Here is a 26,740-nt window from a genome sequence, read left to right on the forward strand (position 1 = left end):
ATTAGACTTCTGGAGTTCACCGAGTGCTTCAGACATCCAAAATGGACCGATGGAGCCAGTTGCATCCACCAGTCAGGCCCAGACTGGGGTCCAGGACCGATGTCCCCTGCTGTCAAGGGGCACACAAGGCAAACTGTGCTTCATTAACCCGCTCTTTCTGCAGCTGGAGGTTTGCAAGGTTAGTTGCTTAGAAGCTTTCTCTGAGACCTTTCAACGACACCCGTTGGTGCTTTTCTGGCCTCTACAAGTGCTCTAAATCGAAACGTCCGTGCAACTGATAAATAACTACACCCTGCACTTTACTCTTATAGATAATCTCTTATAGAAAAATAAACAGTTCATCAATCTACCCTTGAATCCATTTCCTCCCTTTTTACAGCAGCAACAGCTCACAAACCACAGTGCCTCCAATAAACGGCACCGCTTCAAGCGCAGCATGCGGCTCCGGCTCTCTGAGTCCTCCATGAATCTGTCCCTCGAGGGGGTTGGTTCCTACTCACCTCCCCTTTCGGTTGAGCAACCTGGTGGGTCAGAAAGGCTGAACAAGACCAACGCCAACCCACAGAGGAGAGTTCATGCCGGTGCAGGCGTCCTGAGGAGAACTCCTGCTGTTTCACCTGGATCTGCTGAGGAGGATGACCTGATGTCTGTCTATGTGCCACAAGTAATAAGAGTCAGGATCTTTATTTGCACGTCAAAGCATGCTTATACTGATACGGATATGTGAGCACACCTCCTTTCTGTCTTGATTTATAGTAAATATGTCGCTTTTCACATCATGCAATAACTTCTCCTCTCTTCAAGACATCTCCCAAGGTGGAGGAGCCTCCGAAGCCCCAGCCGTCTGGCCCAGCTGAGGAGCCAGGCATCGAGGTGGCACTTCTGGCCATGGAGCGCCGCCCGGCTCCATCTTTGGCTGAGCTCGACAGCAGCAGTTCCTTCAGCAGTATGGATGAGGACCATGACTCAGACACGGAACCTGAAAGCATGTCCCAAACCCAAATGCACGCCTACCATCGCCCGCCACTCTTGCGCTCTCGAGGTCGCGGCGGGCTGCACCGCATGAGCGAGGCATTTGTGTGCTTCTTTGCACCAGACAAGCGGCTCACCCGGCTGGTGGAAGAGCTGTCCAGAGACAGGCGCTCAATCTTCGGGGGTATCGTTCAGGACTTCCTCCTAGAGCAGAGAGAGGTGCTCAAATCCCTGACGTCTTCGCCATCGTCCTCATCACGCGTGACCTCCGTGCAGCTTCTGCAGGGTCTGCGCCTCTTTCTGTCCCAGGCAAAGTGTTGCCTGCTGGACAGCGGAGAGCTGGAGCCTCCCATTGAAACCCTGGTGCCAGAGAACGAGAAGGGTAAGCAAATGCAAACATAATTAACATGCAAATACACTATGATATGAAACACGGTGCATTTAAAACATAGTTTGATCTGTGTTTTTGAAATTTCTCTAAGCTGGAGCTGGAGCAGGTTTATTAGCAGAATCTTATTCCAATGAGGAACATTTAGTTTTTACTTTATTACACAAATGAAAATAACTAATTCAACATGAAGTATTTTTCAGTTGAGTTTCCTCCTGAGGGTGTTTTGTGGTGTCCTGATGGTTGCTTTGAGTGGCCTCTGTGGATCCGAATTGTTTTGAGCTCATTGCACAGATTGAATGTTGTTGCAGAGAATTTGAGGTGAAGTCAGTTCTCATAGTTTGAGCTGAAGACATGAGCATTGTCCTGCTGGCCTTGCTTTGTGCTCTTACCATGGTGGGGTATTCCTAGTCGCACGATCTGATATCGTCATGTTGGTGTTGTTCCCAGATCAACATAGTAAATGTTGTTCCAGGATCAACATTGCAAGTGACCAATCAGAATGTTGTGACGTCATACTTTTGCAACTTCGGGAAAAACCGCCGTAAAACAAAAAACTGTACTTAAGCTGCGAGAAACCGCCTCTGTCCGCCGATCAACGGACCCTGACCCTTTAATAAACGCTAAGCAGAATTGATATTGTCCTTGCAACATTGGAATTTCATAAATGCACGAATGGCTTGGCGCGCCAAAGAATAACGTCACAGCAATGTGATTGGTCACTTGCAATGTTGATCCAGGAACAACACCAACACGACGATATCAGATCATCCATTCCTAGTCTGCTAGACCTGTGCCATTTTTTTCTATTATCTGGATTCACTTACGCTTACACTGGTGATCAGGATAAGCAATCACACGAAGGTCGTTATCAGCTCAATGAGTTAAACCAGGCTTTATCAATCTAGCTACAAGTGTGTTCACAGGAACGGGTTGGTGTTGGCAGCATCCTGCTGATCATAATCACGGATAACAGTGCAGGCAGCAGAGTGGAGGATTTTTACGAAGGAAGATAAAACTACAATATTACAAAAAACATATGAAGAGGTTACACACACAATATGGGCTGAAAGTGACACAGCTGCTACAGACAAATCAGCCGTGTGTGTGTGTGTGTGAGAGAGAGGACAAACTCTGTACAGTAGTTTGGGATTAAAAGTAAGTAAAGAGTGACAATATTCACAAAGTTTAATCTATTTAAAGACACGAAGGAGAGCCCGTCTGCGTGGGTTAACAGACTTCTCAATATCACAACTTTATCACCTGCTGCACCAGAGGGGTTTAATGTTCTCTGAGCAAGTAAAGAAAAAATGCGGCATGAATTTGATATAAAGTCCAGAAGAATACATCCGTTTCCCATTTCAGAATCATATCTTGATGCTTATAGAGCAATAAAATTGATGAAAAATTGTAGTCAGTTTTAAAAGAAGGAGTCTAAGGAATCTGTATCAGTTACTGAAACACAGAGACTTCACGCTCTATTAAAAAACTTTAGACCCTCCAACTGTCCACAAACAGAGGTCTGAAGGATCTTCCAGGAACGGTGATGCTATTTTCCAGAGAACTGATTGGCTGTGATTTCATACATGATGACCCCCCAAGTGGAGATAAAGCTACACACCCTGATTAGAAGAGGGCCTCAAAAACTCACAAAACTAGTAACATCCATATAAAGGCTAAATTTTAAGTTTGCTTCGCCGAGGGAAGGATTCGATCAAATTTAGCTGACTGTGCTGGATCACAGTCTGAGCACAATATCCTCACCACCCTTTCTCATATGAATGCTTGATTGGTTTATCACATTTAAAAAAGGAGGCGATGGTGAGTGCACCGAGGGACCGAGGAGAGATAGAAATGTGTAAAACAAAGCAAAAAAACCAACAAACTGTACTATTAGAAAACAGTGATTCAATAGACACTGTGCCAGAGGATGCAGGTCTGTGGAAACAGACAGCCTTTTCTGATAAATGGTGGGCTGCTCGGGCTCCAGTGAAAGGCACTGTCAACACAAAGTAGTTTGCGTGGGGGGGCGGTTGGGGGGGGTAGAGTCTCATTCAGTGGAGCTCATATTGTCTCTGGTATTTAGAAAATAGCATTAGGAAAGCCCGGCCCGACGCGCCTGCACTCACATCCATCGCATTCAAAGCGGGACTCGTCTCATTATTGTAAAGACATCGCAGGGTGTTACTCTGGAAGCATTCTAGTTAGATCTTTTGACACGCTCCTCTGCGTAGGTTTGGTCGTGTTTGGACTGCTTTGTGTGTGGCCGAGCGTTTGCGCGTGTGTGCGTCTGTGCTCGCAGGTGCGTGTGCTTGTGTGTAAATGTGTGATGACGGATGGTTGCCTGGCTTCAGAGGCTTCTGGGGAGAGCGGTCGGCCGTTGCCTTCCGTCCTCCCTTTCCTTCCTTCCTTCCTGCGCTGTGATTTTGATTTATCTCGCTTTGCGTCGGTGGGAGGCATTTGCATTTTTTTTTCTCCCCCTCGTTTATCATAAAAAGATATCACAGTCCCACGCTCACTTGAAGAGCAGCACGATTCAGAGGAGGGTGGGAGGGAGAGATCGAAATAGGCAGGTTACTTTGAAAATGTAATCAGTTACTGAACTGTGAGTAACAACTCAAAAAATAAAAGGGAAAAAAGAGAGAAAAGAAAAAGTCAGCTTTTTTTCTGTACCTGGGTTGTAATCACATTACATGTAATCTATTACTCTCCAGAGCTGTTTGTGTGTGAGAGAGAGAGAGAGAGACATGGAGCAGAGAGGGAGGTGGATAAACAGAGACTAGAGGGTGGGAATGATTGATCACAAGGGGGAGTGCTATAGTGAGGTAGATGGGGGAGATGTTCAAGGATTATGCAGCAGGGAAACATGAAGCATGGAGAGGAGGGAGTGGAGGATATTGATGATGAGTGGAAAAACAGTGTGCACTGGAGAATTGTTACCCACTTAGTCAGGACTGCCCACTGACTGCAGGAGAACCACCGAGTGTGTGTTTTTTACACGTGTAAGGGAAGGCTCGCATGTGAACCATTACATGTACACGAGTTCACTGTTGTCACCCCAAAACAAAATGAAAAACGAAACCAAAAGGAAAAAAAAACACTCCTGAGCTTTTCAGAGGATGAGAAAATGTCATTTCTAATTACATGATCAGGGAGCTTTAAAGGAGTCGTTTAACATTTGCAGAAATATGCTCGTTTCTTCATTGGAGGCAGGTTTTAAAGCGTGTTTTATCTTTAGGGAAATGTAAGTGAGGACCTGCTGAACAGAAAGCTAATGTTTACCCTTATTTCAGTTCTGTGACATCTGTGAAGCACTTCTCTAAGAATTGTGGGTAAGCAGGCAAGACTAGAGCGAGGAGGGAGCCAGGTTTGTGCAAGCGAGGTGGAAAATTGGCTGGGAGATACAAAGGAGTTCCCAGAAAAACTAACAAAGATGAGAAAGTATAGCTTATGCCTGCTGCTAGTTAGAGCCACTATTGTACTTTCTGGGATCCCTAGTTTATGTAATGAATACACAGTATTGCCAGAAGTATTCATTCACCCATCCAAATCATTGTTCAAATTAAATCCATGACCACAGGTGTTTAAAATCGAACACCTAGGCCTGCAGACTGCTTCTACAAGCACTTGTGAAAGAATGGCTCGCTCTCAGGACCTCAGTGAACTCCAGCGTTGTACCATGATAGGACATCACCTGTGCAACCAGTCCAGTTAATAAATTTCTTCACTGCTGTTAGTGGTATTATAAGTGGAAGCGATTGGGAACGACAGCAACTGAGCCATGAAGTAGTAGGCAAAGGTTCAGTCACACAGGAACTCGTAATGCTTCAGCACATCAACATGTCCAACATTTTGGACAATTAAATGTTCCCAACCTTGGCAGCAGTTTGGGGATGTCCCCTTCCTGTTCCAACATGACTTTGCACCAGTACACAAAACAAGGTCCATAAAGACATGAATGAATGAGTGTGCTTTGACAGAACTTGACTGACTTGCACAGAGTCCTGATCTCAGCCCCAAAAAACACCTTTGGGATGAATTAGATTGGAGACTGAGAGCCAGGCCTTCTCGTCCAACATCAGTGTCTGACCTCACAAATGTTCCTCTGGAAGAATGTTTAAAAATTCCCACAAACACTCCTAAACCTTGTGGAAAGACTTCCCAGAAGAGCTGAAACTGTTATAGCTGCAATGGGTGGGCCGACATCATTTTGAAGAAGGTATTATTATTAATTATAATGATACTATGCAATCAAAACTGCCAGGATGTTTGCCATAAATTATGGAAACTTGTTTCTGCCACTAAAAAGACTCAAAAATTCGACTAAATCTGAAGTTTCAATTTTGAGATAATAACTCAATTTTTTTTTTTGATTTAGCTCTACCTGCTAATAATTTGTAACTTTCAATGATGGAAATAAGCGTTCACAATAAATTGTCAGAAGGTCGTAGATCGCCTTTTCTTTGTTTGTTTTTTTAATCTTTTTTACACGGTATCTCACCACCTTCAGTATTCCCAGGCTTTAACACGCCCAAAGCGATGAGAGATGATCGAAATGACAGTCTAGACATTTTTTTCTTGGAGCAGTTATGTGCTGCTGTAACTATGTCTTGACTAAGAATAGCAGGCACAAATCCCAGTCTCAGTCTGCAGCCAGAGGAGGACTGCTGATCACTTTGATTTGTGTTACCTTGAAGCGATTCCTGTGTCTCTGCAAAGGTTTGTGCTCTGAGAAAAGGGTTAATGGAAAAACTGTGCCGGGAGGTGAACTGCAGGGAAGGTCGCTTTCAGGTTAATGTGACCATGCAAAATAGGAGCTGTTTCTACAAACACTCACTCTGCACTACAGCAGAAGAGTTTGAACAACATTTCACTCAGCAATAATCTCCCGAATCCAAAGCACATCTGATTTTATATGATGTGAGGCAAAACAGAAAGCACACAGTCAAGTACAGTACGCTCTGTAAGTAATGTGTGTTAGTAGTTAAACCTTTTAAGGCTGTAATTTGTGTTTCTGTGGATCGCTCCATTAAGCGTACTTTGTCAGATTCATTGCTATCTGAATTATTATTTTCCTCTAAATGAAGGTTCTAAATAAATAATCTAAATATTAATTTGAAACCAGACAATGGGACTTGACACGGCGTAGGCGAGATCATTAAAAAAATATCAAGCCAATGTTATTTGTTGGAATTTTTTTTATGTATTTTCATATATTTGTCTGTTTTCTGAAGGTAATTTTACTTTATGTGCACTTTATCGCAGGTCACTGGATGATGGCTGAGTATTTTAGAGCAGTAATCGTTAAAATAAATGTAGATAAAATGTTACGGTCCCTAATGGTCCCCCGCCCCCCACTTAGACATTTCCAGGATTTTGTAAATGGAGTGGCAGTGGGCTGGGATGCAGAGCCAGCCGTGGGGTCTCATGGGAAATCAGGAACAAATACTGAACCGAACCACTTGAAAATTGGTTAAAATTTCAGCAAGGTTAATGAGGTCATTATTTTAATTGATTTCATTAATCCATTAGCATCAGGAGATGTTACTGCGCTGCAGCATGGGTGTTGATACCGTACAGGGAGGCAGCACTGAAGCACAAGACTCAGGTGTGAAGTAAAAAAAGTTCTTCTATTGACTAGTGAGCATAAAGAACAGTGTCTCAAATATGCTTTCTTTTAAGTTCACTTCAAATATATGTAAAGTACCTAAAGTAAATGTACTAATGATGTTTTGGGGTTATAATTATTGATTTACTGATGTGTGAATCTCTTTAATTTGCAAAATAAGAAGTAACGAAAGCTTTAAAAAATGGCGTATGAAGTGGAATAATTGCATTCCAAGTATAGAATACGTGGAAATATTTAAATGTAGTACAAGTACATTAAATCTACGTGAAGTACTTGAGTAAATGTACTCAGTTACATTCCTACTAGTCCTATCTGTGCTCTCATCCAGTGGTATCAGGAACTACAAGATTAACATTCCTCTGGTTTGAAGGCTTTGGTGGTGGGGCAATCACATTTTGAGGGTGGGCTGGTGCCCACCCATGCCCACCTTCTAGACACGCCTCTGCAGAAGACCAAACCACAATATAGGAGGGGGAGCCAATTTTTTAATTGTATTTTTATTGTTCAAATATAAAATTACCTGAAGAATTTTGAGTGGTTGTTGTTATATTTATAGTTATATTTACAGTGATGCACAGTGGAACAACACTGTTCCTCACCCAAAAAGGTGATTACATCATTTGGAAGAAGGTGCGGCCCCAAGATCCTCTTATAGAGACGTACCTTTGTTTTAATTTCCATGGGTGCTTCTCAAAATGCAGGACAGAATAAAAACTGGAAAAAAAAGCTTTTCTTCTGCTTCTTCTTAATTTAAAAGGAATTTCATGCATTATGAAAAGTGTTGCTGCAGACCTTTCTGTGTCAGTATTTCCCAGTTGCACAAAACACAAAAATTAGTTCTCTTCCTTCCTTGTGCATCAGTTTGTCAGAATAAATGCTGGTTTTCCCGAATAACAAGCCCCTCCCCTTTTTCGCAGACCTGGCGTTGGAGCGCTCCATGTTCTCCTGTGTGCTCAGGCCTCTGAGGTCCCACCTCGAGAAAGCCCTGGTCGCTTTGCACAATCAGGACGGCTCCACCCAGCGTCTCACCCAGAACCTGCTCCGGCTGAAAGGGGACGCCACCATGGAAAGGCTCGGTGTTCGGACGGGCGTTCCAGACAGCCGAGAGGTGGAGCGGGTGAAGCAGAAACTGGTCCTGATGCAGCGGACGCACTCGCCCATCGACAAGGTGCTGCTGCTGCTCCAAGTGTGCAAGTGTGTGCACAAGGCCATGGGGTCCTTACACGGTGAGACTGCTGGATGCTGCACAGACAGAAACACAGGTAGCCAGAGATGGAGTCACTTCAGCTGGAGTTTTGTGTGGATTTGTGATGTTTTCAGTTAAAGATCAAGTTTGAGACTGGGGACTTTTCACTTTCTGTAGTGTTTACAGATAAAGGGCTTTGTCGCTGCTGCTTGTGATCCTGGCTGTAAAAAAAAAACAAAAAAAAGAAAGAAGAAAAAAATGAAGGTCAGGCGTCTCTGCAGAGCCATTCTTCACTGTCAAAACCTTCACATTTCAAACTGTATCTGTGTGGGCAGCAGCACAACCTGCTTGCTTTTGTACACTTGTTTATTTGGTACAATGTTCATTTCAAGCTGTCAGAAAGAACGATGACAGCCTCTTCTTTTCCTTTCCTTCTCTTAATATATATGCAGGACAGGAAGTTAGCTGGGACGACTTCCTGCCGTCGTTGTCTTATGTGATCGTGGAGTGTAACAAGCCTCACATCCTCATAGAGGTGGAGTACATGATGGAGCTGCTGGAGCCCTCATGGCTCGGAGGAGAGGGTAGGTCCTAAACTGTGGCATCAGTCGCACCGCGACACTGTCTCAGGTCGTCCCAGGATATCTTTGGTACAACAGCCATCATTAAACCTCTGTTACTGTGCAGTGCAGGAGCAGCTATCACAATAGTTTTGTTACATTTGCTGTCTTTGTTTTGGGACAGCACAGTGCATAACTGAGTCAGGTTATTTTTAACCACCGTCTGTAATAGCCAGACAACATAAACATTTGATGATATAACAATCAAAAGTAATTTATGGGCCAAAGGCCAAATAGGACCAAATTACCTTCTCAGGTGCTTTTGATTCCTCTGAGTTTGGGGGTCAGTAACTTCTTCTGGGAATTGCAAGGTATCATTATTTAAATCCTCATTTGGACAGAAAAACGCAGTCGACTCTTCTGGTGTTCAAATCTTTACCTACAGAGGGGTCAACCGTCCAAAGCAATAAACAATGCACGAGAGAGATAAAAAAGAGAGTGTCGGTAGGGTGGCGGGGATGGAGACAAGTCTCAGGGGTGATTTATGACAGAAGGATGGCAGCATGAGTGAAGGTTTACGACCTTCGTAAGACCTGCTGTGATGTATGTTTTGGAGACGGTGGTACTGACAAAAAAGACAGGAGACCGAGCTGGAGATGAAATGAGTAGATCAGAGCGACGGCGCAGGTTGAGCAGTTTGGAGAGAAAGTTAGAGAAACAAGGGTCAGAGGGTTTGGACATGTGCAGAGGAGGGAGAGTGGATATATTTGACGGATGTCGAAGGTGGAGCTGCCAGGCAGGAGGAGAAGAGGAAGAGCACAGAGGAGATTCATGGGTGTAGTGAATGAGGAGTGTTGGTGTGACGGAGGAGGATCGGGTGAGATGGAGGCAGATGATCCGCCGCAGCATCTCGTAAAGGAAGCAGCTGAAAGGAGGAAGAAGAAATCAAATTGTATCCAGACTGGAATATTTTTAAGTGCAACCTTAAACTGTTTTTAAAAAGGTCATTCACAATTGATTTGGTGTTTTTTTGTTGTGTGAAGCTTTTCTTATGTGTTTTTATCTTTAAATGGTGGCAATGCAAATTAGTCTAACAAACACTGTGCTGTTGTACTTCTACTAATACTATATACCTATTCCCATATAAAGAAAAGTGACTTTAATGAATAAATTCGATTAGTAGAAACAAGAGGTTTTTAAAAACACACTGATGCAAAACATTTGTAGATACTTGGATGTATTTGACAATCAAAAATCGTCAGGGATGCAGGAGAGAGGACACAAGTGTGAAAATGGGAAAGGAAGTCAAACAGGAATTAAAACCAGAAGAGAAACACAAAAAAAGCTAACCTTTCAATCTAAAACAGGAAATTAAAGATGAAAAACTAACAAAAGACAGAAAGAAGGAACACAGGTAACAGCAAAATAAAATGAGCAGATGTTATGACGGTTTATGACAGCTAGTTCATTTTTTTTCCTGGTTTCATATCAGTAAAAAATACACATTTTCAAATATTACCACAAATCTGCGTTTGATGATTCACATTTTACTCGCTTTTTGTCTTAAAATTGCACTGACTGTTCATAATCTACTCTGTCTTATTTGTATTTTGGTAGCTGTTACTACATGCACTGATTATTATTATATTATTATCCTCTATTATTAATTCGTACCTCTGACTTACACAGGAAGAGTGTAGGAAGTGAATTTAGGAAGTAAATAACAAAAAAAAAATCCCCTGAAAGCAGAACATGGCAGTGAAGTTTAAGACAATCTTTTTAAGGACAGAGTAGGAGGAAGTACTATGTGATGCAAGATTTAGTCCTGTTTTTACACTCTTTTTCCCTCCTACACCTTTTTCGCCTACAGGTGGCTACTACCTGACCAGCGTGTACGCCAGCCTGCGTCTGATCCAGAGCCTGGACAAGGAGCAGCCGTTCTCGGGCTGCCTGACGCCAGAGGTCCAAGAAGCGCTGAAAGAGTGGAGCTGCAGACGGAGCCGAGAGGCCCAGAGACAGAAAGAGAATCAGCAGAGCCAAGTAGGCGCCGCCTGCTTCGATTGTAGCAGTGCACAAGCCCTAGTAGCATTACATGTGGGTTTGTTGTGGAGTAATGTAGTATACAGCCTTCACACAAACCTCTCTTGTGTGAAATGGTGATTTATGTGTGGACAGCTGCTTATTATGCAGTGAGACAACTCTAATGGGATATTCTGGCCCGTGTGGACGACTTAACGGCAGAAACGGTTTAAAGACACGAACTAAATCTTACAGGTGGATGAATGACGATCAAAAGAAAAACAAACACATGTGAGGGGGATGTCTTGTTTTTTTCTTTCTTTAATCTGTTTTTCTACATGAAGGTTATTACAAACGCAGGGAATTGGATTAAACTGATAATATGGATAAAAAAAACTAATGCTAATCAGTAGCTTTGCAGAAATCTCCTTACAGTTTTGAGCTTTCTTGGATAACTCTGGTCAAGCCTGTAAAAGTGTGGCTTTTTATTCCATTTTTCTTGGACTGGCTCCATAATGTAGTGGTTTGCACGTTTGCCCAACAAGCAGAAGATCTCTGGTTTGATCCCAGGAGGAGATGCAAATCCCTTTGAGGTTGAATCAGTAGGGGCATCTGGCATAAAGAAAATGTGCCAAATTAAACACGTAGAGCTACCCTGCTGTGGCACCCTGTTGTGAATTAGGGAGCAGCCAAAATAAGCTTTTATTTTATTCTATACTTCTTGGCAGATTCTCTCAGCCTGATGGGATGCAAGGCGTCTATTCAGACCTCTCGACTGATGTTTTGTGGCGTTTAAGTCTGGGATTTGATGGGGTCACTTAGGGACAGGCAGAGACCTGCTTTGAGGCCACTCCAGAGTGGCTGTTTGGTTATTAGCTTCAAGTCACTGTCATGCTAAAAAGGTGAACCGTCGCCTGTTTGTCAGGTGGTTTATCTCCGTCTCTCTGCTCTGATCAGTCTGCCTTTCCCTCAGCTTGGTGCTATTACCAAGCAGTGCCTGGCGTTTCCTGGACATCCACCATTTCACACACGCTGACACTCCAACGGATGGATTCAAGGGGGTTTAGGGGTGTCAGCACGGGGTTTGGTATCTTAACCAAGGATACTTAGACATGTGGCCTGGAGCAGTCAGAGATTAACCCATTGACATTCTGATTGGACCTGCTGTAACACCTGAGCTACAGCTGCCCAGTGCAAGAAGCAAAGCATCAGACTTGGGTATTAAACAGTCTATCCCCTGCGCGCTCACCAGCACGTCTTAGATTGTAAGAAAAGAGGAAGTAATTGTAGGAGCTGCTTGAAGTCTAATTCGCAGCAAGGATGTGGACATTTTATGCCCTGCATCCTGCACGCTCAGTCCTGCTGCTATTTCCAGGTTTAAGAAGACATTGGAGGACAACTATCTCCTGTCCCAATCTTTTTCTCTAAATGTTTTTTGGGGTTATAAGGCTCATCAGAACAGAATATCTATCCATCAAGGTTCCAGTTCAGGGTGCTCGGACTGCAGGGCTAACACAGAGAGACAGACAACTATTCACATTCACACCTATGGGCAACTTAGAATCATCAGTTACGTTAACCCCACTAACTGCATCTCTTTGGACTGTGGGAGGAAGACAGAGTACCCGGAGAGAACATGCAAACGCCACACAGAAAGGCCCCGGCCTGGTGGTGGGGTCGAACCCAGTGAGGCAACAGTGCTAATCACCACTCCACCATGCCGCCTATCAGACCAGAACATCTTTTACTCAGATGTTCTCAATCTGCAGGTTTTGTTCTATTTGCAGAGGAGTCTACTTTGGGGTTTTGATTTCACCCCTTCACCAAGAAACTGTGTGTTTGATTTATCAGTTTGGCAGTTTCAGCATAATTACAGAGTTACTAGAAATAGCTTGTTTAGTAAATGTGAATACTTTCTGGATCTACTCTAGCTTATCTCATACAAGGGCCAAGACAAGTGTTTCCATGCAGCTGCAAAGCTTCTGCATGCTGCTTTGACTAGTGCTGGTGTTGGACAGCAGTATAGCTTTAACCATTTTCTGCACGTTTATGGATTAAACACAAAGCTGCACTCAGAAGCAGGCTACCCTGGCTTCGTCTTTGACTGTCAGAGAATAACAAAGCAAATCATCGCTTGATGGCACCAGTTAAAATCTCTTTTCTTCTGGCAGAACAATCAAAGTCTCTCTCGTATCAAACGTGTGGTCTTTGCAGCTTGGAGCGGCCAGCATCTGCTTAGAACTGTCACAGTGCGCTTTGGCACATAAAAATTGCACGAAAGAAGCAAGTGACATTGAAAAAGAGGTGCTAATCCATCCAAAGAGGTCAGATATTACAGCACATTAATTACACTGATGGCAACACAGTGTTGAGCAACATCACACTGTCCTCTATCTGTGACTCTGGCAGGTGGGGTAGAAAAAAAAGGAGCAGTGACCCACATTTGACTCAAAGTTGATTTCGGGCATCACCGCTGAAGCTTCTTGATGAAGTCGGGGACAGAGCTGGAGTTTTTGGAAAGCCGGTTTTTAAATCAGAGGTGAAAGAGCACACCTGGATTTCCCTGTTTTGGTTTTCTGAGTGCAAACACGTTTCAAATTCATTTGGGGGGATTAGTTTTTAGACATTTTTAGAGGTAATCCTCTGATCTGGGGCTGCCGGCTTACGACGGTCGTGCACTAATGCGCGCTCACACACACACTAACACACACGCACGCTGACTTTTTACCTACACTCTCCTATTATCACCCTGCTGGCCCCACGTTTGTGTAACGGTCCACCAGATGCCATGGAAAACAGGCATTGTCATCCACAACGTTTCTGTCTCGTCACGTGGTTCCTCTCCTGGCTTCAAATAGCCGATCTAACTCACCCGGCAGCCAGATTTTCCACTGACACAGGCGGGGATCAGTGAGCCAAGTGCTATGAAGAAGTGGGCGGTCAGATAACATGAAATTTATTGAGCTGCATCTACCCATCGAAGCAGGCAAACACAATATGCACACGGACAGCGAGGAGCTCAGTGACTCTGTAAGTTCTGATAATGGCTGACCTGTTGATTATATTTGCTACTGAGTGCTTTTTCTTTCTTTTTTTCTGCTTCTTTTAAAAGCCACTTATTCATCTGTGGTGTGTGTGTGTGTGTTGAGGGAGGCAGGCTGGATGGTTTGTCTGTTTGTGTGTTTCTGTGAGCGACAGGGAAGAGGATTCTCCCTGGTTTCTCAAGGTTGGATGTTTGGTAAAAAGGATTATGTCCAGCATGTTTTCACAGTGTGTGTGTGTGTGTGTGTGTGTGTGTGCTTTACAGAGAGTTGTGAGGGCGTCTGTAGGTGGTCGAATCTGACATTATATAATGGCTCAAGTGCCTGAAGAGCAGCGATTGTTGCGATAGACCTGTTAGTTTTGGGTTTGCTCGCTTTTTGCTCTGTGGAAAATGTGAAAAAAGTTTGTGTCTGCTGAGTGGTGGCGGTGGTGGAGGAGAGGGGGGGGGGACTTCAGCAGAGCACCAGAGCAGAGCGAGTTTAATGGATGATATTTGAGTTTGGAGGTGGACTCGCTCGAGTGGATTTATGCCGGGAGTTTGTCAGTGAAGCTGTAACATGAAGCAGAGCAGGGGAAAACAGAGCAGTTTCATGAAGATGGCTTTCGTGTGAAGCTCTCGGACCTGCCGGCTGTGTGTGGGAAGCAGGAGCTTTGTTTAAGAGGCATTTTTCTTTCATGAACGTCCTTTTTCTGTTTTGTTTTTTTTTTGGCTCATTTATTGTGGCAGCGTATCAGCCCGTGCTTATACAGTCCTCACTCCTCCTCTGACTCCATCTCTCTCCTCCCCCTGGTTTGCCCTCACTCCATAAGCCTCTTGACCTGTGTTTTGCATAAATACAGTATATATATTCACTCCTTTTCTCTCTCTCCCTCTCTTTCTCTCTTCCTCCCTCCCTCGCTGCCTCCAGAGGTGCGTTCGGATACTGTTCCAGGACGGGGAGCGGAGCGCCGTGCGGACGTTGCAGTGGAGAGCCGGGGAGACGAGCCAGGCCCTGGCGCAGCTGTGTGCCGCCACCTTCGGAGTGTCCGACCCGCAGCAATACACCCTGTACTGGCGCAGCGGCGGCGAGATGAGGGCCCTGCCGCCCCAGGCCCAGCCCCAGGACCTGGCCAGCCACAGCGAGGGAGGCCCCTCGCTCTCCTACCTGAGGACCGACCACGACTTCAGCAAGATGCGGCGGCTCACCAGGGGTGGCGCCGTGGACCTGAGCGAGTCGGTGTGTGAGGAGTGAGTGGGAGGCATAGAGGAGGAGGAAGGAGGAGGAAGGAAGGAAGGAAGGAAAGGAAGGAGGAGGAGGAGATGGATGGTGGCTCTTGCTTTCTCTCTCTCTTTCTCTCTCTTGTTCTGTCTCTTTTCTCTCTCCGACGGTGTGTTGTGTCTCGTCGTGGGTCGGGACTTTTTCGTGACAAACTGCAGCCCTTCTCCAGACCAGGAGCAGAGCTTTAAAACAAACAAACAAACAAACAAATGGTAAACTCTTCCCTAAATGGACCGACGTGCAGAACAGAGCAGGACCAACGTAGGGGAGTGTTGCCAAAAAGTTGTACTATGTACCACTCAGTGTGGCTGCTAGTGTAAAGGAGTGTGCTGCTTGTGACAATGGAAAATGTGTAATAAATGGATTTTGGTTGTTATTTGAAACATGAACCCAGAGTTATACCACGAAGCGATTACATCATTAAAAACAAAACAAAAAAAAACATGTGAAGAGGCTCGAATCCAAAGACAAATTCTGTGAGACTACTGTTGCCTGGAAACTAATCACTTCCTGCGAGCGCGCGCCGCAAGAAGGCAAATAGTCCATCGCGGTGATGTAACCCTTCCACTGTATAGTTCTGGGTGACAATTGGATATTTTATTACTTTTTTGGGGGTTTTTTTTGCTCCTTTTATGTGTAAATGTCTGCAGATTGATTGCTGGATGGAACTATGCTGTTAAAAGGTGGGGGTACGAGGCTTTCTGTGCCCCCCTCCCTCCCTTCCCCCCGCCCCAGTGACAAAAAAAGGGGAGATGTGTGATAGCCACGACCAAACCTCAATACCAAAGGGACGAAAACAGAAGATAAAAGAAAGGCCATCTTGTGACACAACAGCTGTTTGCTTTGAAAGAAATCATGAGGGAAGCTTTAAATCAGCTGTTTATTTTTAGGCTCCCCCACAAAGACTATTTTATTTTTACTTCCTGAAGAGAAAAAAACAGGAAAGCAAAGAAGAAGAAGAAGCTCTTCTCCCAGCTTGCGTATTCTATTTAATGGTTTTGGCAGGTGGAGTAATGGGCGAGTAGGAGGGAAGTGATAGAAAGGCATCATCTCTCTCTGTTTTTAAACCAAGTGAGGGAAGAAAAAAGACGGAAGCGCATCACATCCACACACCAGGACAACAGATTTTACTGAATGACTCGCGAATGTATTTAAAATCTCTCTCAGTGTTTATTCCTTTTCAGAACTGCATCCGTTTCATGTTTCGATTCACTGCTTTTGAGTTCTACTGTTGGCCGAGCCTGTTTTTCTTTCTTTCTTTTTGTTATAAGCGGACTGAGAGGACAGTCTGACCAATAAAACCGGGAGCCTCGCGGCGACTGGTAGAATGTAAATGTGCACGTCGCCAGCCTCTTGGTGACTTCCTGCTGCAAGTCATCACTATCGACTGACTGTTCGACTCAGTGTCGTTATCGATGATCATTATTGTGTGTATTTAAAACTAACTTTGAATAGTTGAATTTGTTGGGTAGATATCGAACCTAAACATGTGGACATTCCAACATTTCTGGAGTTTTTGGATCAGTCGGGGGAGGGGAGGAGGTTCAGTTTTGAGATGTGTTTTGAACATTATTGCATGCTTTTTTCATTTTAACGCGAAGGTTCTGCGAATGTGGCGTGCGCGTATGTGTGCGTGTACGTGTGCGTGTATGTGTGCGTGAAGCATGTGTTCATTGTGAGAGCTCACTATTTCTTTTCAGTGTAAAAACACATGACTGTATTTTGTCAGGTAACTCAGTATCGCAATAAAAAAATTGCAATATCCGTTCGCCGTGTGGTTACGGTGAGTGAAGTGCTGGAGTGGGGTTGGGAGTGTTGACGGGTGCAGATTTAACCACCAGATGGCAGCAAATACTAACACTGTCATTGAACACCTTCACATTAATTTCTACTGACTTTGAGTGTTGAGACTTATCATTGACTATTTAGTAATTCATGTATTAATCCATTAATTAACCCATCAAGCCAAGTCCTGCTTTTGGATGTATGATCATGTTATTTAAAAGGTCTCATAAAAAAAAGGAAAAAAAGATTAAATTATATTTTTTAAATGAAAGTCACTAACATCTGCACTCATTGGTCACTAGTACCAGGTTGGAGCCCCGTTTTCCTTCAGAGCTGCTTTAAATCTACATGGCACAGATTCAACAAGGTATTGGAAACATTCCTCGGGAGTGTCGGTCCATGTTTCCAGTACCTTGTTGAATCTGTGCCATGTAGATTTAAAGCAGCTCTGAAGGAAAACGGGGCTCCAACCTGGTACTAGTGACCAATGAGTGCAGATGTTAGTGCATCACACAGTTGGTGCTCATCCATGATGAGAATCTCCTCTTCCACCACATCTCAAAGGTGCTCTGTCGGCCTGAGATCTCATGGCTGTGGAGGTCATTTGAGTTCAGTGAACCCATTGTCATGTTCAAGAAACCGGTTTCATCTGAGCTTTGGGACATGGTGTGTAGCAGCAATAAGGAGATGGTGCACTGTGGCCATAAAGGGATGGACATGGTCAACATCAGGCTGCAGGGTTTAAATGATGCTTAGTTTGTACTAAGGGGCCCAAAGTGTGCCAACAAAATGTTCCCCCACATTAATGCACCTCGAGCCTGAAACATTAATAAATCCAGGTTTGTTCCAAATTCTGACCCTCCTTTCCAAAAGTCAGAGCAGAGCTTGATACACATCAGACTAGGTAACACATTTCTCATCATCTGTTGTCCAGTTTGAATTGTAGCCTCAGTTTTATGTTCTTAGCAGACAGGAGTGGCACCCGGTGTGGCCTTCTGCTGATGTAGCACATCTGCTTCCAAGGCCAGTGTGTTGTGGATTCAGAGATGCGCTTCTGCATACCTTACTTACTTACCTACTAAGCAATCAGGCCTATTCCTCTCTGATTTCAGGCCTGAACAAGACATTTTTACACAGAGATCTGCTGCTCACTGGATATTTTCCTTTTTTTTTCAGACTGTACTCTTTAAACCACAGAGATGTTTTTGTGGGAAAATCCTGATAAATCACCAGTTTCTGAAATACTCAGACCAACAACCATGACACATTCAAAGCCACTTAAATCACATTTCTTCCTCATTCTGATGCTCAGTTTGAAGTTTTGCAGGTCTTCATCATGTCTATATAGCTGAATGCATTAGCTTGCTGCTATTTGATTGGCTGATCAGTTACTTGCAGCAACGAGCAGCTGAACTGGTGTACCCAGTTAAGACAGTGTATGTACCCAATATTATATATATGAGAGAAGTAACAGGTCACATTTTGCATCATTTTTCATTGCTTACAGCAAGGAATATGTACAATAAAAAACAATTCTGTTTGACATTTATTTAAAAAACAAACAAACAAACAAACAAACCCACAGATAAATTCTTTACAGGTTTTTTTTCCCACTCAGAACATTCAAATGTTCAGCCTGTATTTGCCAGTCCATTGAACATTTATTTTTATAGATAATAATAAGAATCTCTCAGAACGGGAGGAGCAACAAATCAGGAATCAAACTGGGACCGAGGCAAAATGAGCAGCACCAAAGGGCGGAAACACAGGTGTTATAACAAAGGCCAAACTATAAATACACTGAGAAGTGACAAACAGGTGAGGAACGAGATGCAGGTGAGAGTAACACACAATCAGTCACAGTCGGGGCTTTGGGGAGGGCAGACTGGAAGCTATACTAACATTCACAGTTAAACAGATAAAAATAACCCCAGAGACCTACACAGACCCGCATACACACTGAACAAGTCAGGAGTAAGGAAACACAAAGGGAGGAACAACCAGGAACCCTCGGGAGGCTGCTAATAACAATAAGCTAACACCACCAACCATATAAACAGAGTAAAGAAAAGAGGATTCCTGTGATTAGATGCCAAGCTAGCCAAAGTAAAAACTGGGTAAGTTTTGTGTTTGAGGAAGATCTTTGACTGTAATCTATTTTTGATTAAATCAAGTTTAGCGAGTAAAATTTACTGACAAATATTTCTAAGAAACAGTAGCAAACAGGTTACTGTTTGGTTGGCATAATGTGGAGTCCCAAAGTGAATTAGTAATGGAGTTTAACAAAATCATTTAATTTCGGCTTTACATTTAAGTCATTTTTATCCAAATATTCATGTTTTTGTGTTATAATAGCCTTGTGAGTATTGCACAAGGATAAATTAAGACTCAGTTAAGATAAAATTTTAAGTTTTTTTCTGTATTTTTTAAAATGGTCTTCAACAATAGTTCTCCAGACTTTCTAAAGATTTTTCAAAGACTTCCTTTCAGGGAGGCATGTGACTGGCTTCATTTTTCAGCTGCCAAAGAGAGTTCAGACTGTGCTGAAGAATAAAGGTGGTCACACCAAATGTTGACTTTCAAGCCTTATAGAACTTTAATACTTGGTTTTGGCCTCCTTTTCTGAGTTTGTATATACATTTGCACATGTTTCAATACATTGCTGGATCTATTTCCCATTTTTTCAGTAACATATAAAAAAATGAGGGGTGACTCAAAACTTTTGCACAGTACTGAAGCACAGATCTATTAGTTTTAAAAAGGTTAAATAAAACATAAACTTGCTATTAATGCAACAAATAAATTCCTGAAATTTTTTAACTTTAGTCATCAAAGTTTCATCAAACGGTCCAAAGAACATGACCTGGATAAGCGAGCACCTACACAGTCCAAAAAACGGTTATATTTAGAACAGTATGTAAAAGCTGAAAAAACCTAAATTGTGTTTTTAATGATAAAACTTGTAATTTTGCTCAGTTAAAACTGTTTTGAATAGAGATGAGACTGTGAGAGGTACGGAGTTAATATTTAAAAGTACAAAACCTAGTTCATATTTTCCTCATTTTTAATTTGTGTTTTTAAAATTCTGTTTAACTCAGTTTTATTTTATCTGACTCCACCTCCCAGCTTCTGCAGCACTCCCAGGCCTTTCTCCTGGTATTCTTGTCTAGTCATCCAGAAGGATTCTTTGTCTTTCATGATGTTGGCCAGCACAGCACCACCCATGAACACCATGTGTTTTCTCCTGGGAGGGTCCTCGATTCGGATCTTGAACTTCTGCAAGGGTGAAGAGAAAAGTCAGGAGAGGTCATTAAAACACAGAGCCCTGATATTTAAGTACAACAATTCTTTCCTTTAAGCCTTTTTTTATATTCTGTGCTGCTACACAGCAAAATCTCCAGTGTTAAATTAACACTAGAGAGTGTCTATATGGGTCCACACCTCTGAGTGTTAAATACAACACTGTTGAGTGTTAAATTAACACTTTTGACAGTGTTATATGTTTAAAAGTAACCTAGTCAGTTTTGAAGATTAACAATGGCTAACACTGAGCAGTGCTGATTTTCTAACACTGGAATATTTCTAACATTTTGAGTTCTTTTCCAGTGTTAGAAAATCAGCACTGCTCAGTGTTAGCCATTGTTAATCTTCAAAACTGACTAGGTTACTTTTAAACATATAACACTGTCAAAAGTGTTAATTTAACACTCAACAGTGTTGTATTTAACACTCAGAGGTGTGGACCCATATAGACACTCTCTAGTGTTAATTTAACACTGGAGATTTTGCTGTGTACAAAGAAAACTGCTAAAAGAGAATCGACCTCAGTAATGAGGTTAACAAAATAAACTTTCAATTTCTAGATATGTATTTAATTAATATGACAAATGTCACACTTTATTGGTTTGGCTTTAAAACAACAAAAAGTAAATGCATTTTGGTATTTGTAATAAAATAGCCCAAACTTATTTTTAATACAAAGAAAAAGAGATAACCTTAACCTTAAATGTTGCAGAGCGTCAAATGTGGAATTCAAACTGAGCTTTTTCTAAACTTTTATCTCATAAAGATATTTAAATTCAGAGAGTTTATATCACAGCCAAACTGGACCTGCTGTAGAAAAACCTGCATGCAAGTAGCCCTCAGGTTCAGTGAATAAAACAGAGCATCTATATGAATGCTTGGTGACATTTATTAAATAACTGGAAAATGTATTCTATTAACATTTCGTCAGCTCATGATACAGATGACACTGATCATCAGTAACATTATATTTATGCAAATGCACTGAAGAACGCCTTACAGGCTCTTAATCGAATCCATTCTCTACTGACATTAATATGAAAGCTCTTACTGATAGTTTCTCAGTGTCTCCCTTGAGCACTCTTTCCAGGTAGAGCTGCTTGATCTCTCTCTCGAGCCTGGATGGGAGGCCCGGGTACATGGTGGTCCCCCCGGACAAAACAATGTGCTTATAGAAGTCGGCCCTGCATGGGAAAGCAGACGGGAGACGGACCTGATGAAGGCGTGTTTGCAGTAGTTCAGCTTCATTAATTAGAGAAAGGCGAGGGAGGAGGATTGGACCTGAGGTCAATGTCTGCAGCCTGGATGGTGTTAAACAGCAGCTCGGCTACTCCAGCTCCCTCCACGTTGATGAGATGAGGCTGGAAAAGAGCTTCAGGAGCCCCGAATCGTTCTCCGCCCACCTTCACCTGCCTGCCATCAGGAAGCTGCACAAATGAGAGGAATTGGTTATTTTTTCTGACGTTTCTCGACTTTAGGAGGCAGAATAAATTAAAGCTTGCTCCCCAACGTACCGTGAATGTCTCCACCAGGTAAGTGGTCTCTGTGGCCAAATGCTGCTCTTGCTCAATGTTGTATGCCACATAGCAGAGCTTCTCCTTCAGCATGCGCACGGTCTCAAAGTCAGCAGTGTGGTTGAAGGCGTAGCCGCGAAGCAGCAGGAGCTGATGGGAAGAACATTTTTTTCACACATATGTTTGCTGTGAAACTGTACATATACTTTCTTTACACTAAAAAAAAACCCCAACTCTTTGCCCGAACACTGATCTTTCCAGCTCACCTTAATGAGGTAGCGTGTGACATCACGTCCTGCGATGTCCAGCCTGCGTGTAAGGTGGGGCAAAGAGAAGCCCTCGTACACTGGACAGATGTGGGTGACGCCGTCTCCTGAGTCAACTACAACACCGGTAAGCAAACCTGTGGACAGAGTCATTTAACAAAGCGGGAGTTAAAACTGACCAAATATCCAGTCAATTGCACCGTTAACAGCAGGTCAGGATTTAAACCCTTTATTTGTGTGCAGCGTGTCGCGCCCTCTTACCCTGAGCGTACAGAGTGAGCACGGCCTGAATGGCCACGTAGATGCCGTAGAACTGGTACTTCTCAAACATGATTTCAGCAATTTTCTCGCGGTTTTTGGTCGGGTTCATGGGCGGCTCAGTCAGAAGGATCTTGGATAGAAAACATACACAAACTCAATAATAATCTAGTCCTTGTACAGTTTTTTTTTTTCATTCATTTCCGTCTTTGTCTGTCTTACACGGCTTCATACCTTGCATTCTTTTGGGTTGATGTCCAGGCATTCTGGGCCAAAGGTGTAGTCCCACAGGTGGAGCATGTCCTCCCAGCAGCGCACCATGCCATTCTCCATGGGGTAGGACATCTCCAGCATGGAGCGACACTCGCTGGCCTCTTCTCCCACCATTAGATCCTGGTGGAAAAGATGACAGGGACAGGAAATATTAATGGTTTTGTTTTTGCTCTTCTTTGTCTGACCTACAGCAAAGTATAGGTTTAATAAATAATAATAAAAAAGCATCAGTTTGATTTTTGTTGTTTCTGTTGAAACATTTTAAATATACTGTATAAAATATTAAGTTACAAACATGCACATCCATACACAAGTACAAATATAAGACAGCTATCTGGGAAACCTGGTGTTTCAAGTGAACACTAAATAAAAAATCTATGAAAATGTGATGTTTATTACATAACAGCCTGCCTTAATTTGTTTACTTATTTATTTGTACCAATGACCTTTTCATGCTTTCTCTGCTCCGGTCCTGCAGGGATTATCAGGTTAAAAGGTCTGAATGATCTCAGGTTACATGAGTCTATGAACTCAACAGTCTCAGCATCTTAGGAAGCTAGCAGGTGTGCACTTCTAAGACGCTTTAAGCTGAGACACAGGAAGTTGATGAGAACCAGAGATACAGATGATCAAGTCTCGGGATGTGTATCTAGATCTGATAGATGGCTACACCAATCAGCTGCAGCATTAAAACCATCCAATTTCTTTCATTTATCCAGTCAAAGGTCGCTGGAGCCTATCTTAGTTGTCACATGGTGGGACACAGGGTACACCCTGGACATGCCACCAATCTGGCACCAGGGTAACACACACTCCATATTCAGAGGCTCCAGACACCACTGTGCCATCTCGAACATTAAAACCACCTGAGTAATATAGTGCAGGTCCCTGTATTGCTGCCAGAACAGCTCTGACTTTTCTAGACATGGACCTTGAGAGTCCTGTGGGTTATTGGGTGGGACCATTGTGCTTGTAGTCTACGTCTTGGCTATTTATTATGTTCTTAGTAGTAGTTTTTGTGGTGTTGCAGGGCCCCTTATCCTTCTTGGGAATGCTGTAATGCTTCGACACCAGGTTTCTCAATAGAGCACTAAACTGTAACAGGATGACTCACCTGGTTTTAATGCTGTTTGCTTTTAATAGAACTCTGCACACAGTAGATGTAATTTCCCCATTTCCCTTTATTTCATCTTTTTTTAATGCTCCTCTATTCTGACTTTAGGTGAAGTGAAAGACCCATGTGTAGTCCTTTCATTTACATCAATCTTACCTTTATCTCAATGTTGCCCACTCTGGCGGATGATCGTATGATTGGCCGGCCCACCAGGGCTGGGAAGATGTGCTTCGGAAAGTTGGAGCCGGCAAAACCACACTTGACAAACTGCACAGGGATGTGAAAATGAAACTGAGAGTCAGTTTGTGTTTGTGTAGCCCTGCATTAAGGCTAAACGTATTAATTGTACTCTTGCACTAAAAGCCTTTTGTGCAGGTAAAATTCCATTCATAAATCAGGTTTGTTCATTTTAATCTGATGCTGGGATTAATCTGCCTCCAAGGACCTGACCTAGAGTGTATTACTGTAATACATTTAACAAATTGTTTCTTATTTAACAGACAGTGGCGAGAGCAATTTCATCACGTTTACTGGCACTCATTTGGAAAGCACACACACTATATATATATATATATATATATATATAGATATAGATATATATACACACATATATAATTTTTATTTTTTTTACGCAGCCTTTAAACAGCAATAGATTTACCAAATTTCCCATGCTTTCCTATCTGCCATAACTACTCCTCCTACTACACTGTCTTAACTTGTCCATGTGGGCACAGACACACATTCCTTAGCCTGGAGGGATGCAATGCATTCCTAACAGGGGTAAAAACACGACTGTTTCTGGTTGCAGCAGGTAAAGTCTGTCAATGCGCATCTTCCTCCGGAAATCAACCACTGAGTGCCACTTCTGTGATTTTATCTCCTCTGATAAGTCTCTCTTCCTGGTTTTTGTCCAATGTCTGCTCACTTCAAAGCACCACAGCCATTTATGGTGGTGTGCGCATACTGAAGGCAGGAGTGACAAGTCCAGACAGATGTGGAATCACACAGCAGTGCACTTTGTCTCACACCCGGGACTTCTTCACATATTTGCCATTAAATGATTCAGATGATTGACAATAAAACAAATAAGATAGACATCGATGCAAAAGGTTACTTTGCATCAAAATATCTTAAAGAGACATGCAGTTAACATGATTAGTAATATTTTTCACGCTAAAACTAAATGCTAATGGAAAGAAAAATAAAAGACAACATCCAGCACTGTTAACAGGATATCTGACTATGTGGTAATATACTGCAGAGTGCTTGACTTACCCCTGTCCCATTGTCACTGACCACCACTTTCCTCCCCTGGCTGTCCATTCTTAATTAATATTACAAAAATCAAAATACCCCCACCCGTCTGCACAGGAACCTCACTGACACACAGCCGATTGTGTGTTATGTGCAGCCCTAAGATTGCACATAAGTGTAGCAGTGGCTAAAAAGTGACAGGTCTGTTTGCTGCTCCTTCTGGTGTGGGTGGGATTACTGAGCGTGACAACACCCATTTTTGTGGTCAGGCAGGAAGAAGAACTATTCTACACTGTGTTGTTATGAGATAAGAAAAGAGGAATTTACACAAACATGTGACTGACATTTTGCACATTTTGCATTTCACTTACCTTTAAATGTCCTTTAATCACAGCTGAGGAAACGTTTATGTATATGTTCACTTTGAGGTTGGTAAAGAACTGTTTGTTGTTTGTTTGTTTTTGTTGCTTTGTAACATAATACTATACAATATGTTGGAGGTCTGATATTTATTAAGTTGTACTATATACCATTCGTTCATTTTTTTAAAGTTACACATCCAATATCTGAGTAGTTTTTAACCTATAACAGCCTGACGGTGCAGAACCTTTTGAATGGCAGCAGCATGTTCTCTGTCAGTGCTGACATAGTTTTAAACTGAAATTACAGAGCAACATATGATTAAAATGTATAGTTTAAATGTCTATTTGTGTTGTTATCTTTAATAACAAGATAAAAACAGTAAATCATTTGTAATTTCCCAAATTTCAGCAATTTCACAACATTTAGCGTGAATCCAAATTATGGGTGAGTGCCAGAAGAAACCTGTTTTAATATTTTACCTTTTTTTGTTTGTTTTGTAATCCCAGTAATGACATGGCTCCTTTCTGCTCGTCATGCAGCTTGCTTAGCTTCTACTTCTTATAGGTTTAAGGTAAAAAAAACGTCCATTTCCGGCCGCCATCTTTGTTTAGTTTGAGAACCAACCTCATCTACAGAGGAGCAAGTCTTTTTTGTGAAAGACAGACAGCATTTGTTCCTGGTAAGTCAGGTAAGTCTCTCCAAACAACATTTCAACATATATATTTTTTATGGAAGCTGCAGACATTTGTGAATTGTGCATTTCTCTTCAGAAACGTATGCTAGCATGGTGTCTGTTAGTATAAGAGTTAGCTAGTACTAAAGTTGTGATAAACCACAATAAACCACAATATCTATCTATCTATCTATCTATCTATCTATCACAGATGGCTGTATACACTGTCATGTGAAAAAGACCATTTTCACAGTACCCCCTTACTGCTTTCATGGGAATTTAGAGGGCTGGTATCAGCCACGTGCTGCAGATCAATTGCATTTGACTAATTGATCAAGAGCATTTGTGAGCTCCTCCCTAAAAGCAGAAGTTTTGGCATTTTGTTGGGTTGCAGCATACATGTGTGTGTAACGTAATGCCTTTATCTTCCCAGCAAAAAGCCACTACAATGCTCACAGTTATTTTAAAACAACCTGCAGCTACATCTCAGAGTCTCAGTCTCAAAGATGGTTTAGGCTTTGCAGCCACAGCACCTGAACACGTCGCAGTCACTGAGTCAAATTCTTCTGTTTGTTAAAGTATTCTAGAGTCAAATGTGAGGTCATCTGTTCAACAGCTAAAGCTTGGCTGAAACTGTGTCATGCAACAGGACAATGATGTCAAACAGAGAAGCAAATCTACAACAAATAGTCTGAAAAAATAAAAGAATCAAAGGGCTGCAATGGTCCAAAGTCCAGACCTCAACCTAATTGAAATATTGTGGTGAGACAGAGAGCTGTGCATAAATGAATGAACTGATGCAGTGTTGTAAAGATGAGTGGGCTAGAATTTCTCCACAGTGATGCGAGAGGCTGAAAAGTCACACAGAAAATCATTGCTTCA

The 26,740-nt window shown here is 42.6% G+C and overlaps 2 protein-coding genes across 3 annotated transcripts in view; one reads left to right on the forward strand and one right to left on the reverse strand.

Moving 5' to 3' along the window:
- Nucleotides 1-16,819, forward strand: part of rin1b (Ras and Rab interactor 1b) — a 41,942-nt gene extending 25,123 nt beyond the window's left edge. Inside the window, exons 6-12 of one of the 2 annotated variants that reach the window (XM_084923898.1) lie at nt 6-178; nt 380-664; nt 805-1,354; nt 7,907-8,215; nt 8,628-8,759; nt 10,606-10,775; nt 14,705-16,819. In XM_084923898.1, coding sequence (XP_084780024.1) covers nt 6-178; nt 380-664; nt 805-1,354; nt 7,907-8,215; nt 8,628-8,759; nt 10,606-10,775; nt 14,705-15,028 — 1,943 coding nt within the window. In that variant the 3' untranslated portion in view covers nt 15,029-16,819. The remainder of the gene's footprint in view (nt 1-5; nt 179-379; nt 665-804; nt 1,355-7,906; nt 8,216-8,627; nt 8,760-10,605; nt 10,776-14,704) is intronic. The other variant, XM_084923897.1, reaches the window with a different exon arrangement.
- Nucleotides 16,820-18,376: 1,557 nt separating this feature from the next.
- On the reverse strand, nt 18,377-25,028 carry LOC146391009 (actin-related protein 2-A). Its single transcript, XM_084923899.1, has 9 exons — nt 24,844-25,028; nt 23,725-23,835; nt 22,416-22,574; nt 22,185-22,314; nt 21,924-22,060; nt 21,658-21,807; nt 21,425-21,570; nt 21,195-21,327; nt 18,377-20,116 (listed from the first exon to the last, which is right to left on the reverse strand). The coding sequence occupies exons 1-9, from the start codon at nt 24,889-24,891 to the stop codon at nt 19,946-19,948; spliced, it is 1,185 nt and encodes a 394-aa protein (XP_084780025.1). The 5' UTR covers nt 24,892-25,028; the 3' UTR covers nt 18,377-19,945.
- Nucleotides 25,029-26,740: the final 1,712 nt, after the last annotated feature.

This window comes from Perissodus microlepis, chromosome 3 (assembly GCF_051167445.1).
Source record: "Perissodus microlepis isolate ML-2025 ecotype Zambia chromosome 3, ASM5116744v1, whole genome shotgun sequence".
Lineage (NCBI taxonomy): Eukaryota > Metazoa > Chordata > Actinopteri > Cichliformes > Cichlidae > Perissodus > Perissodus microlepis.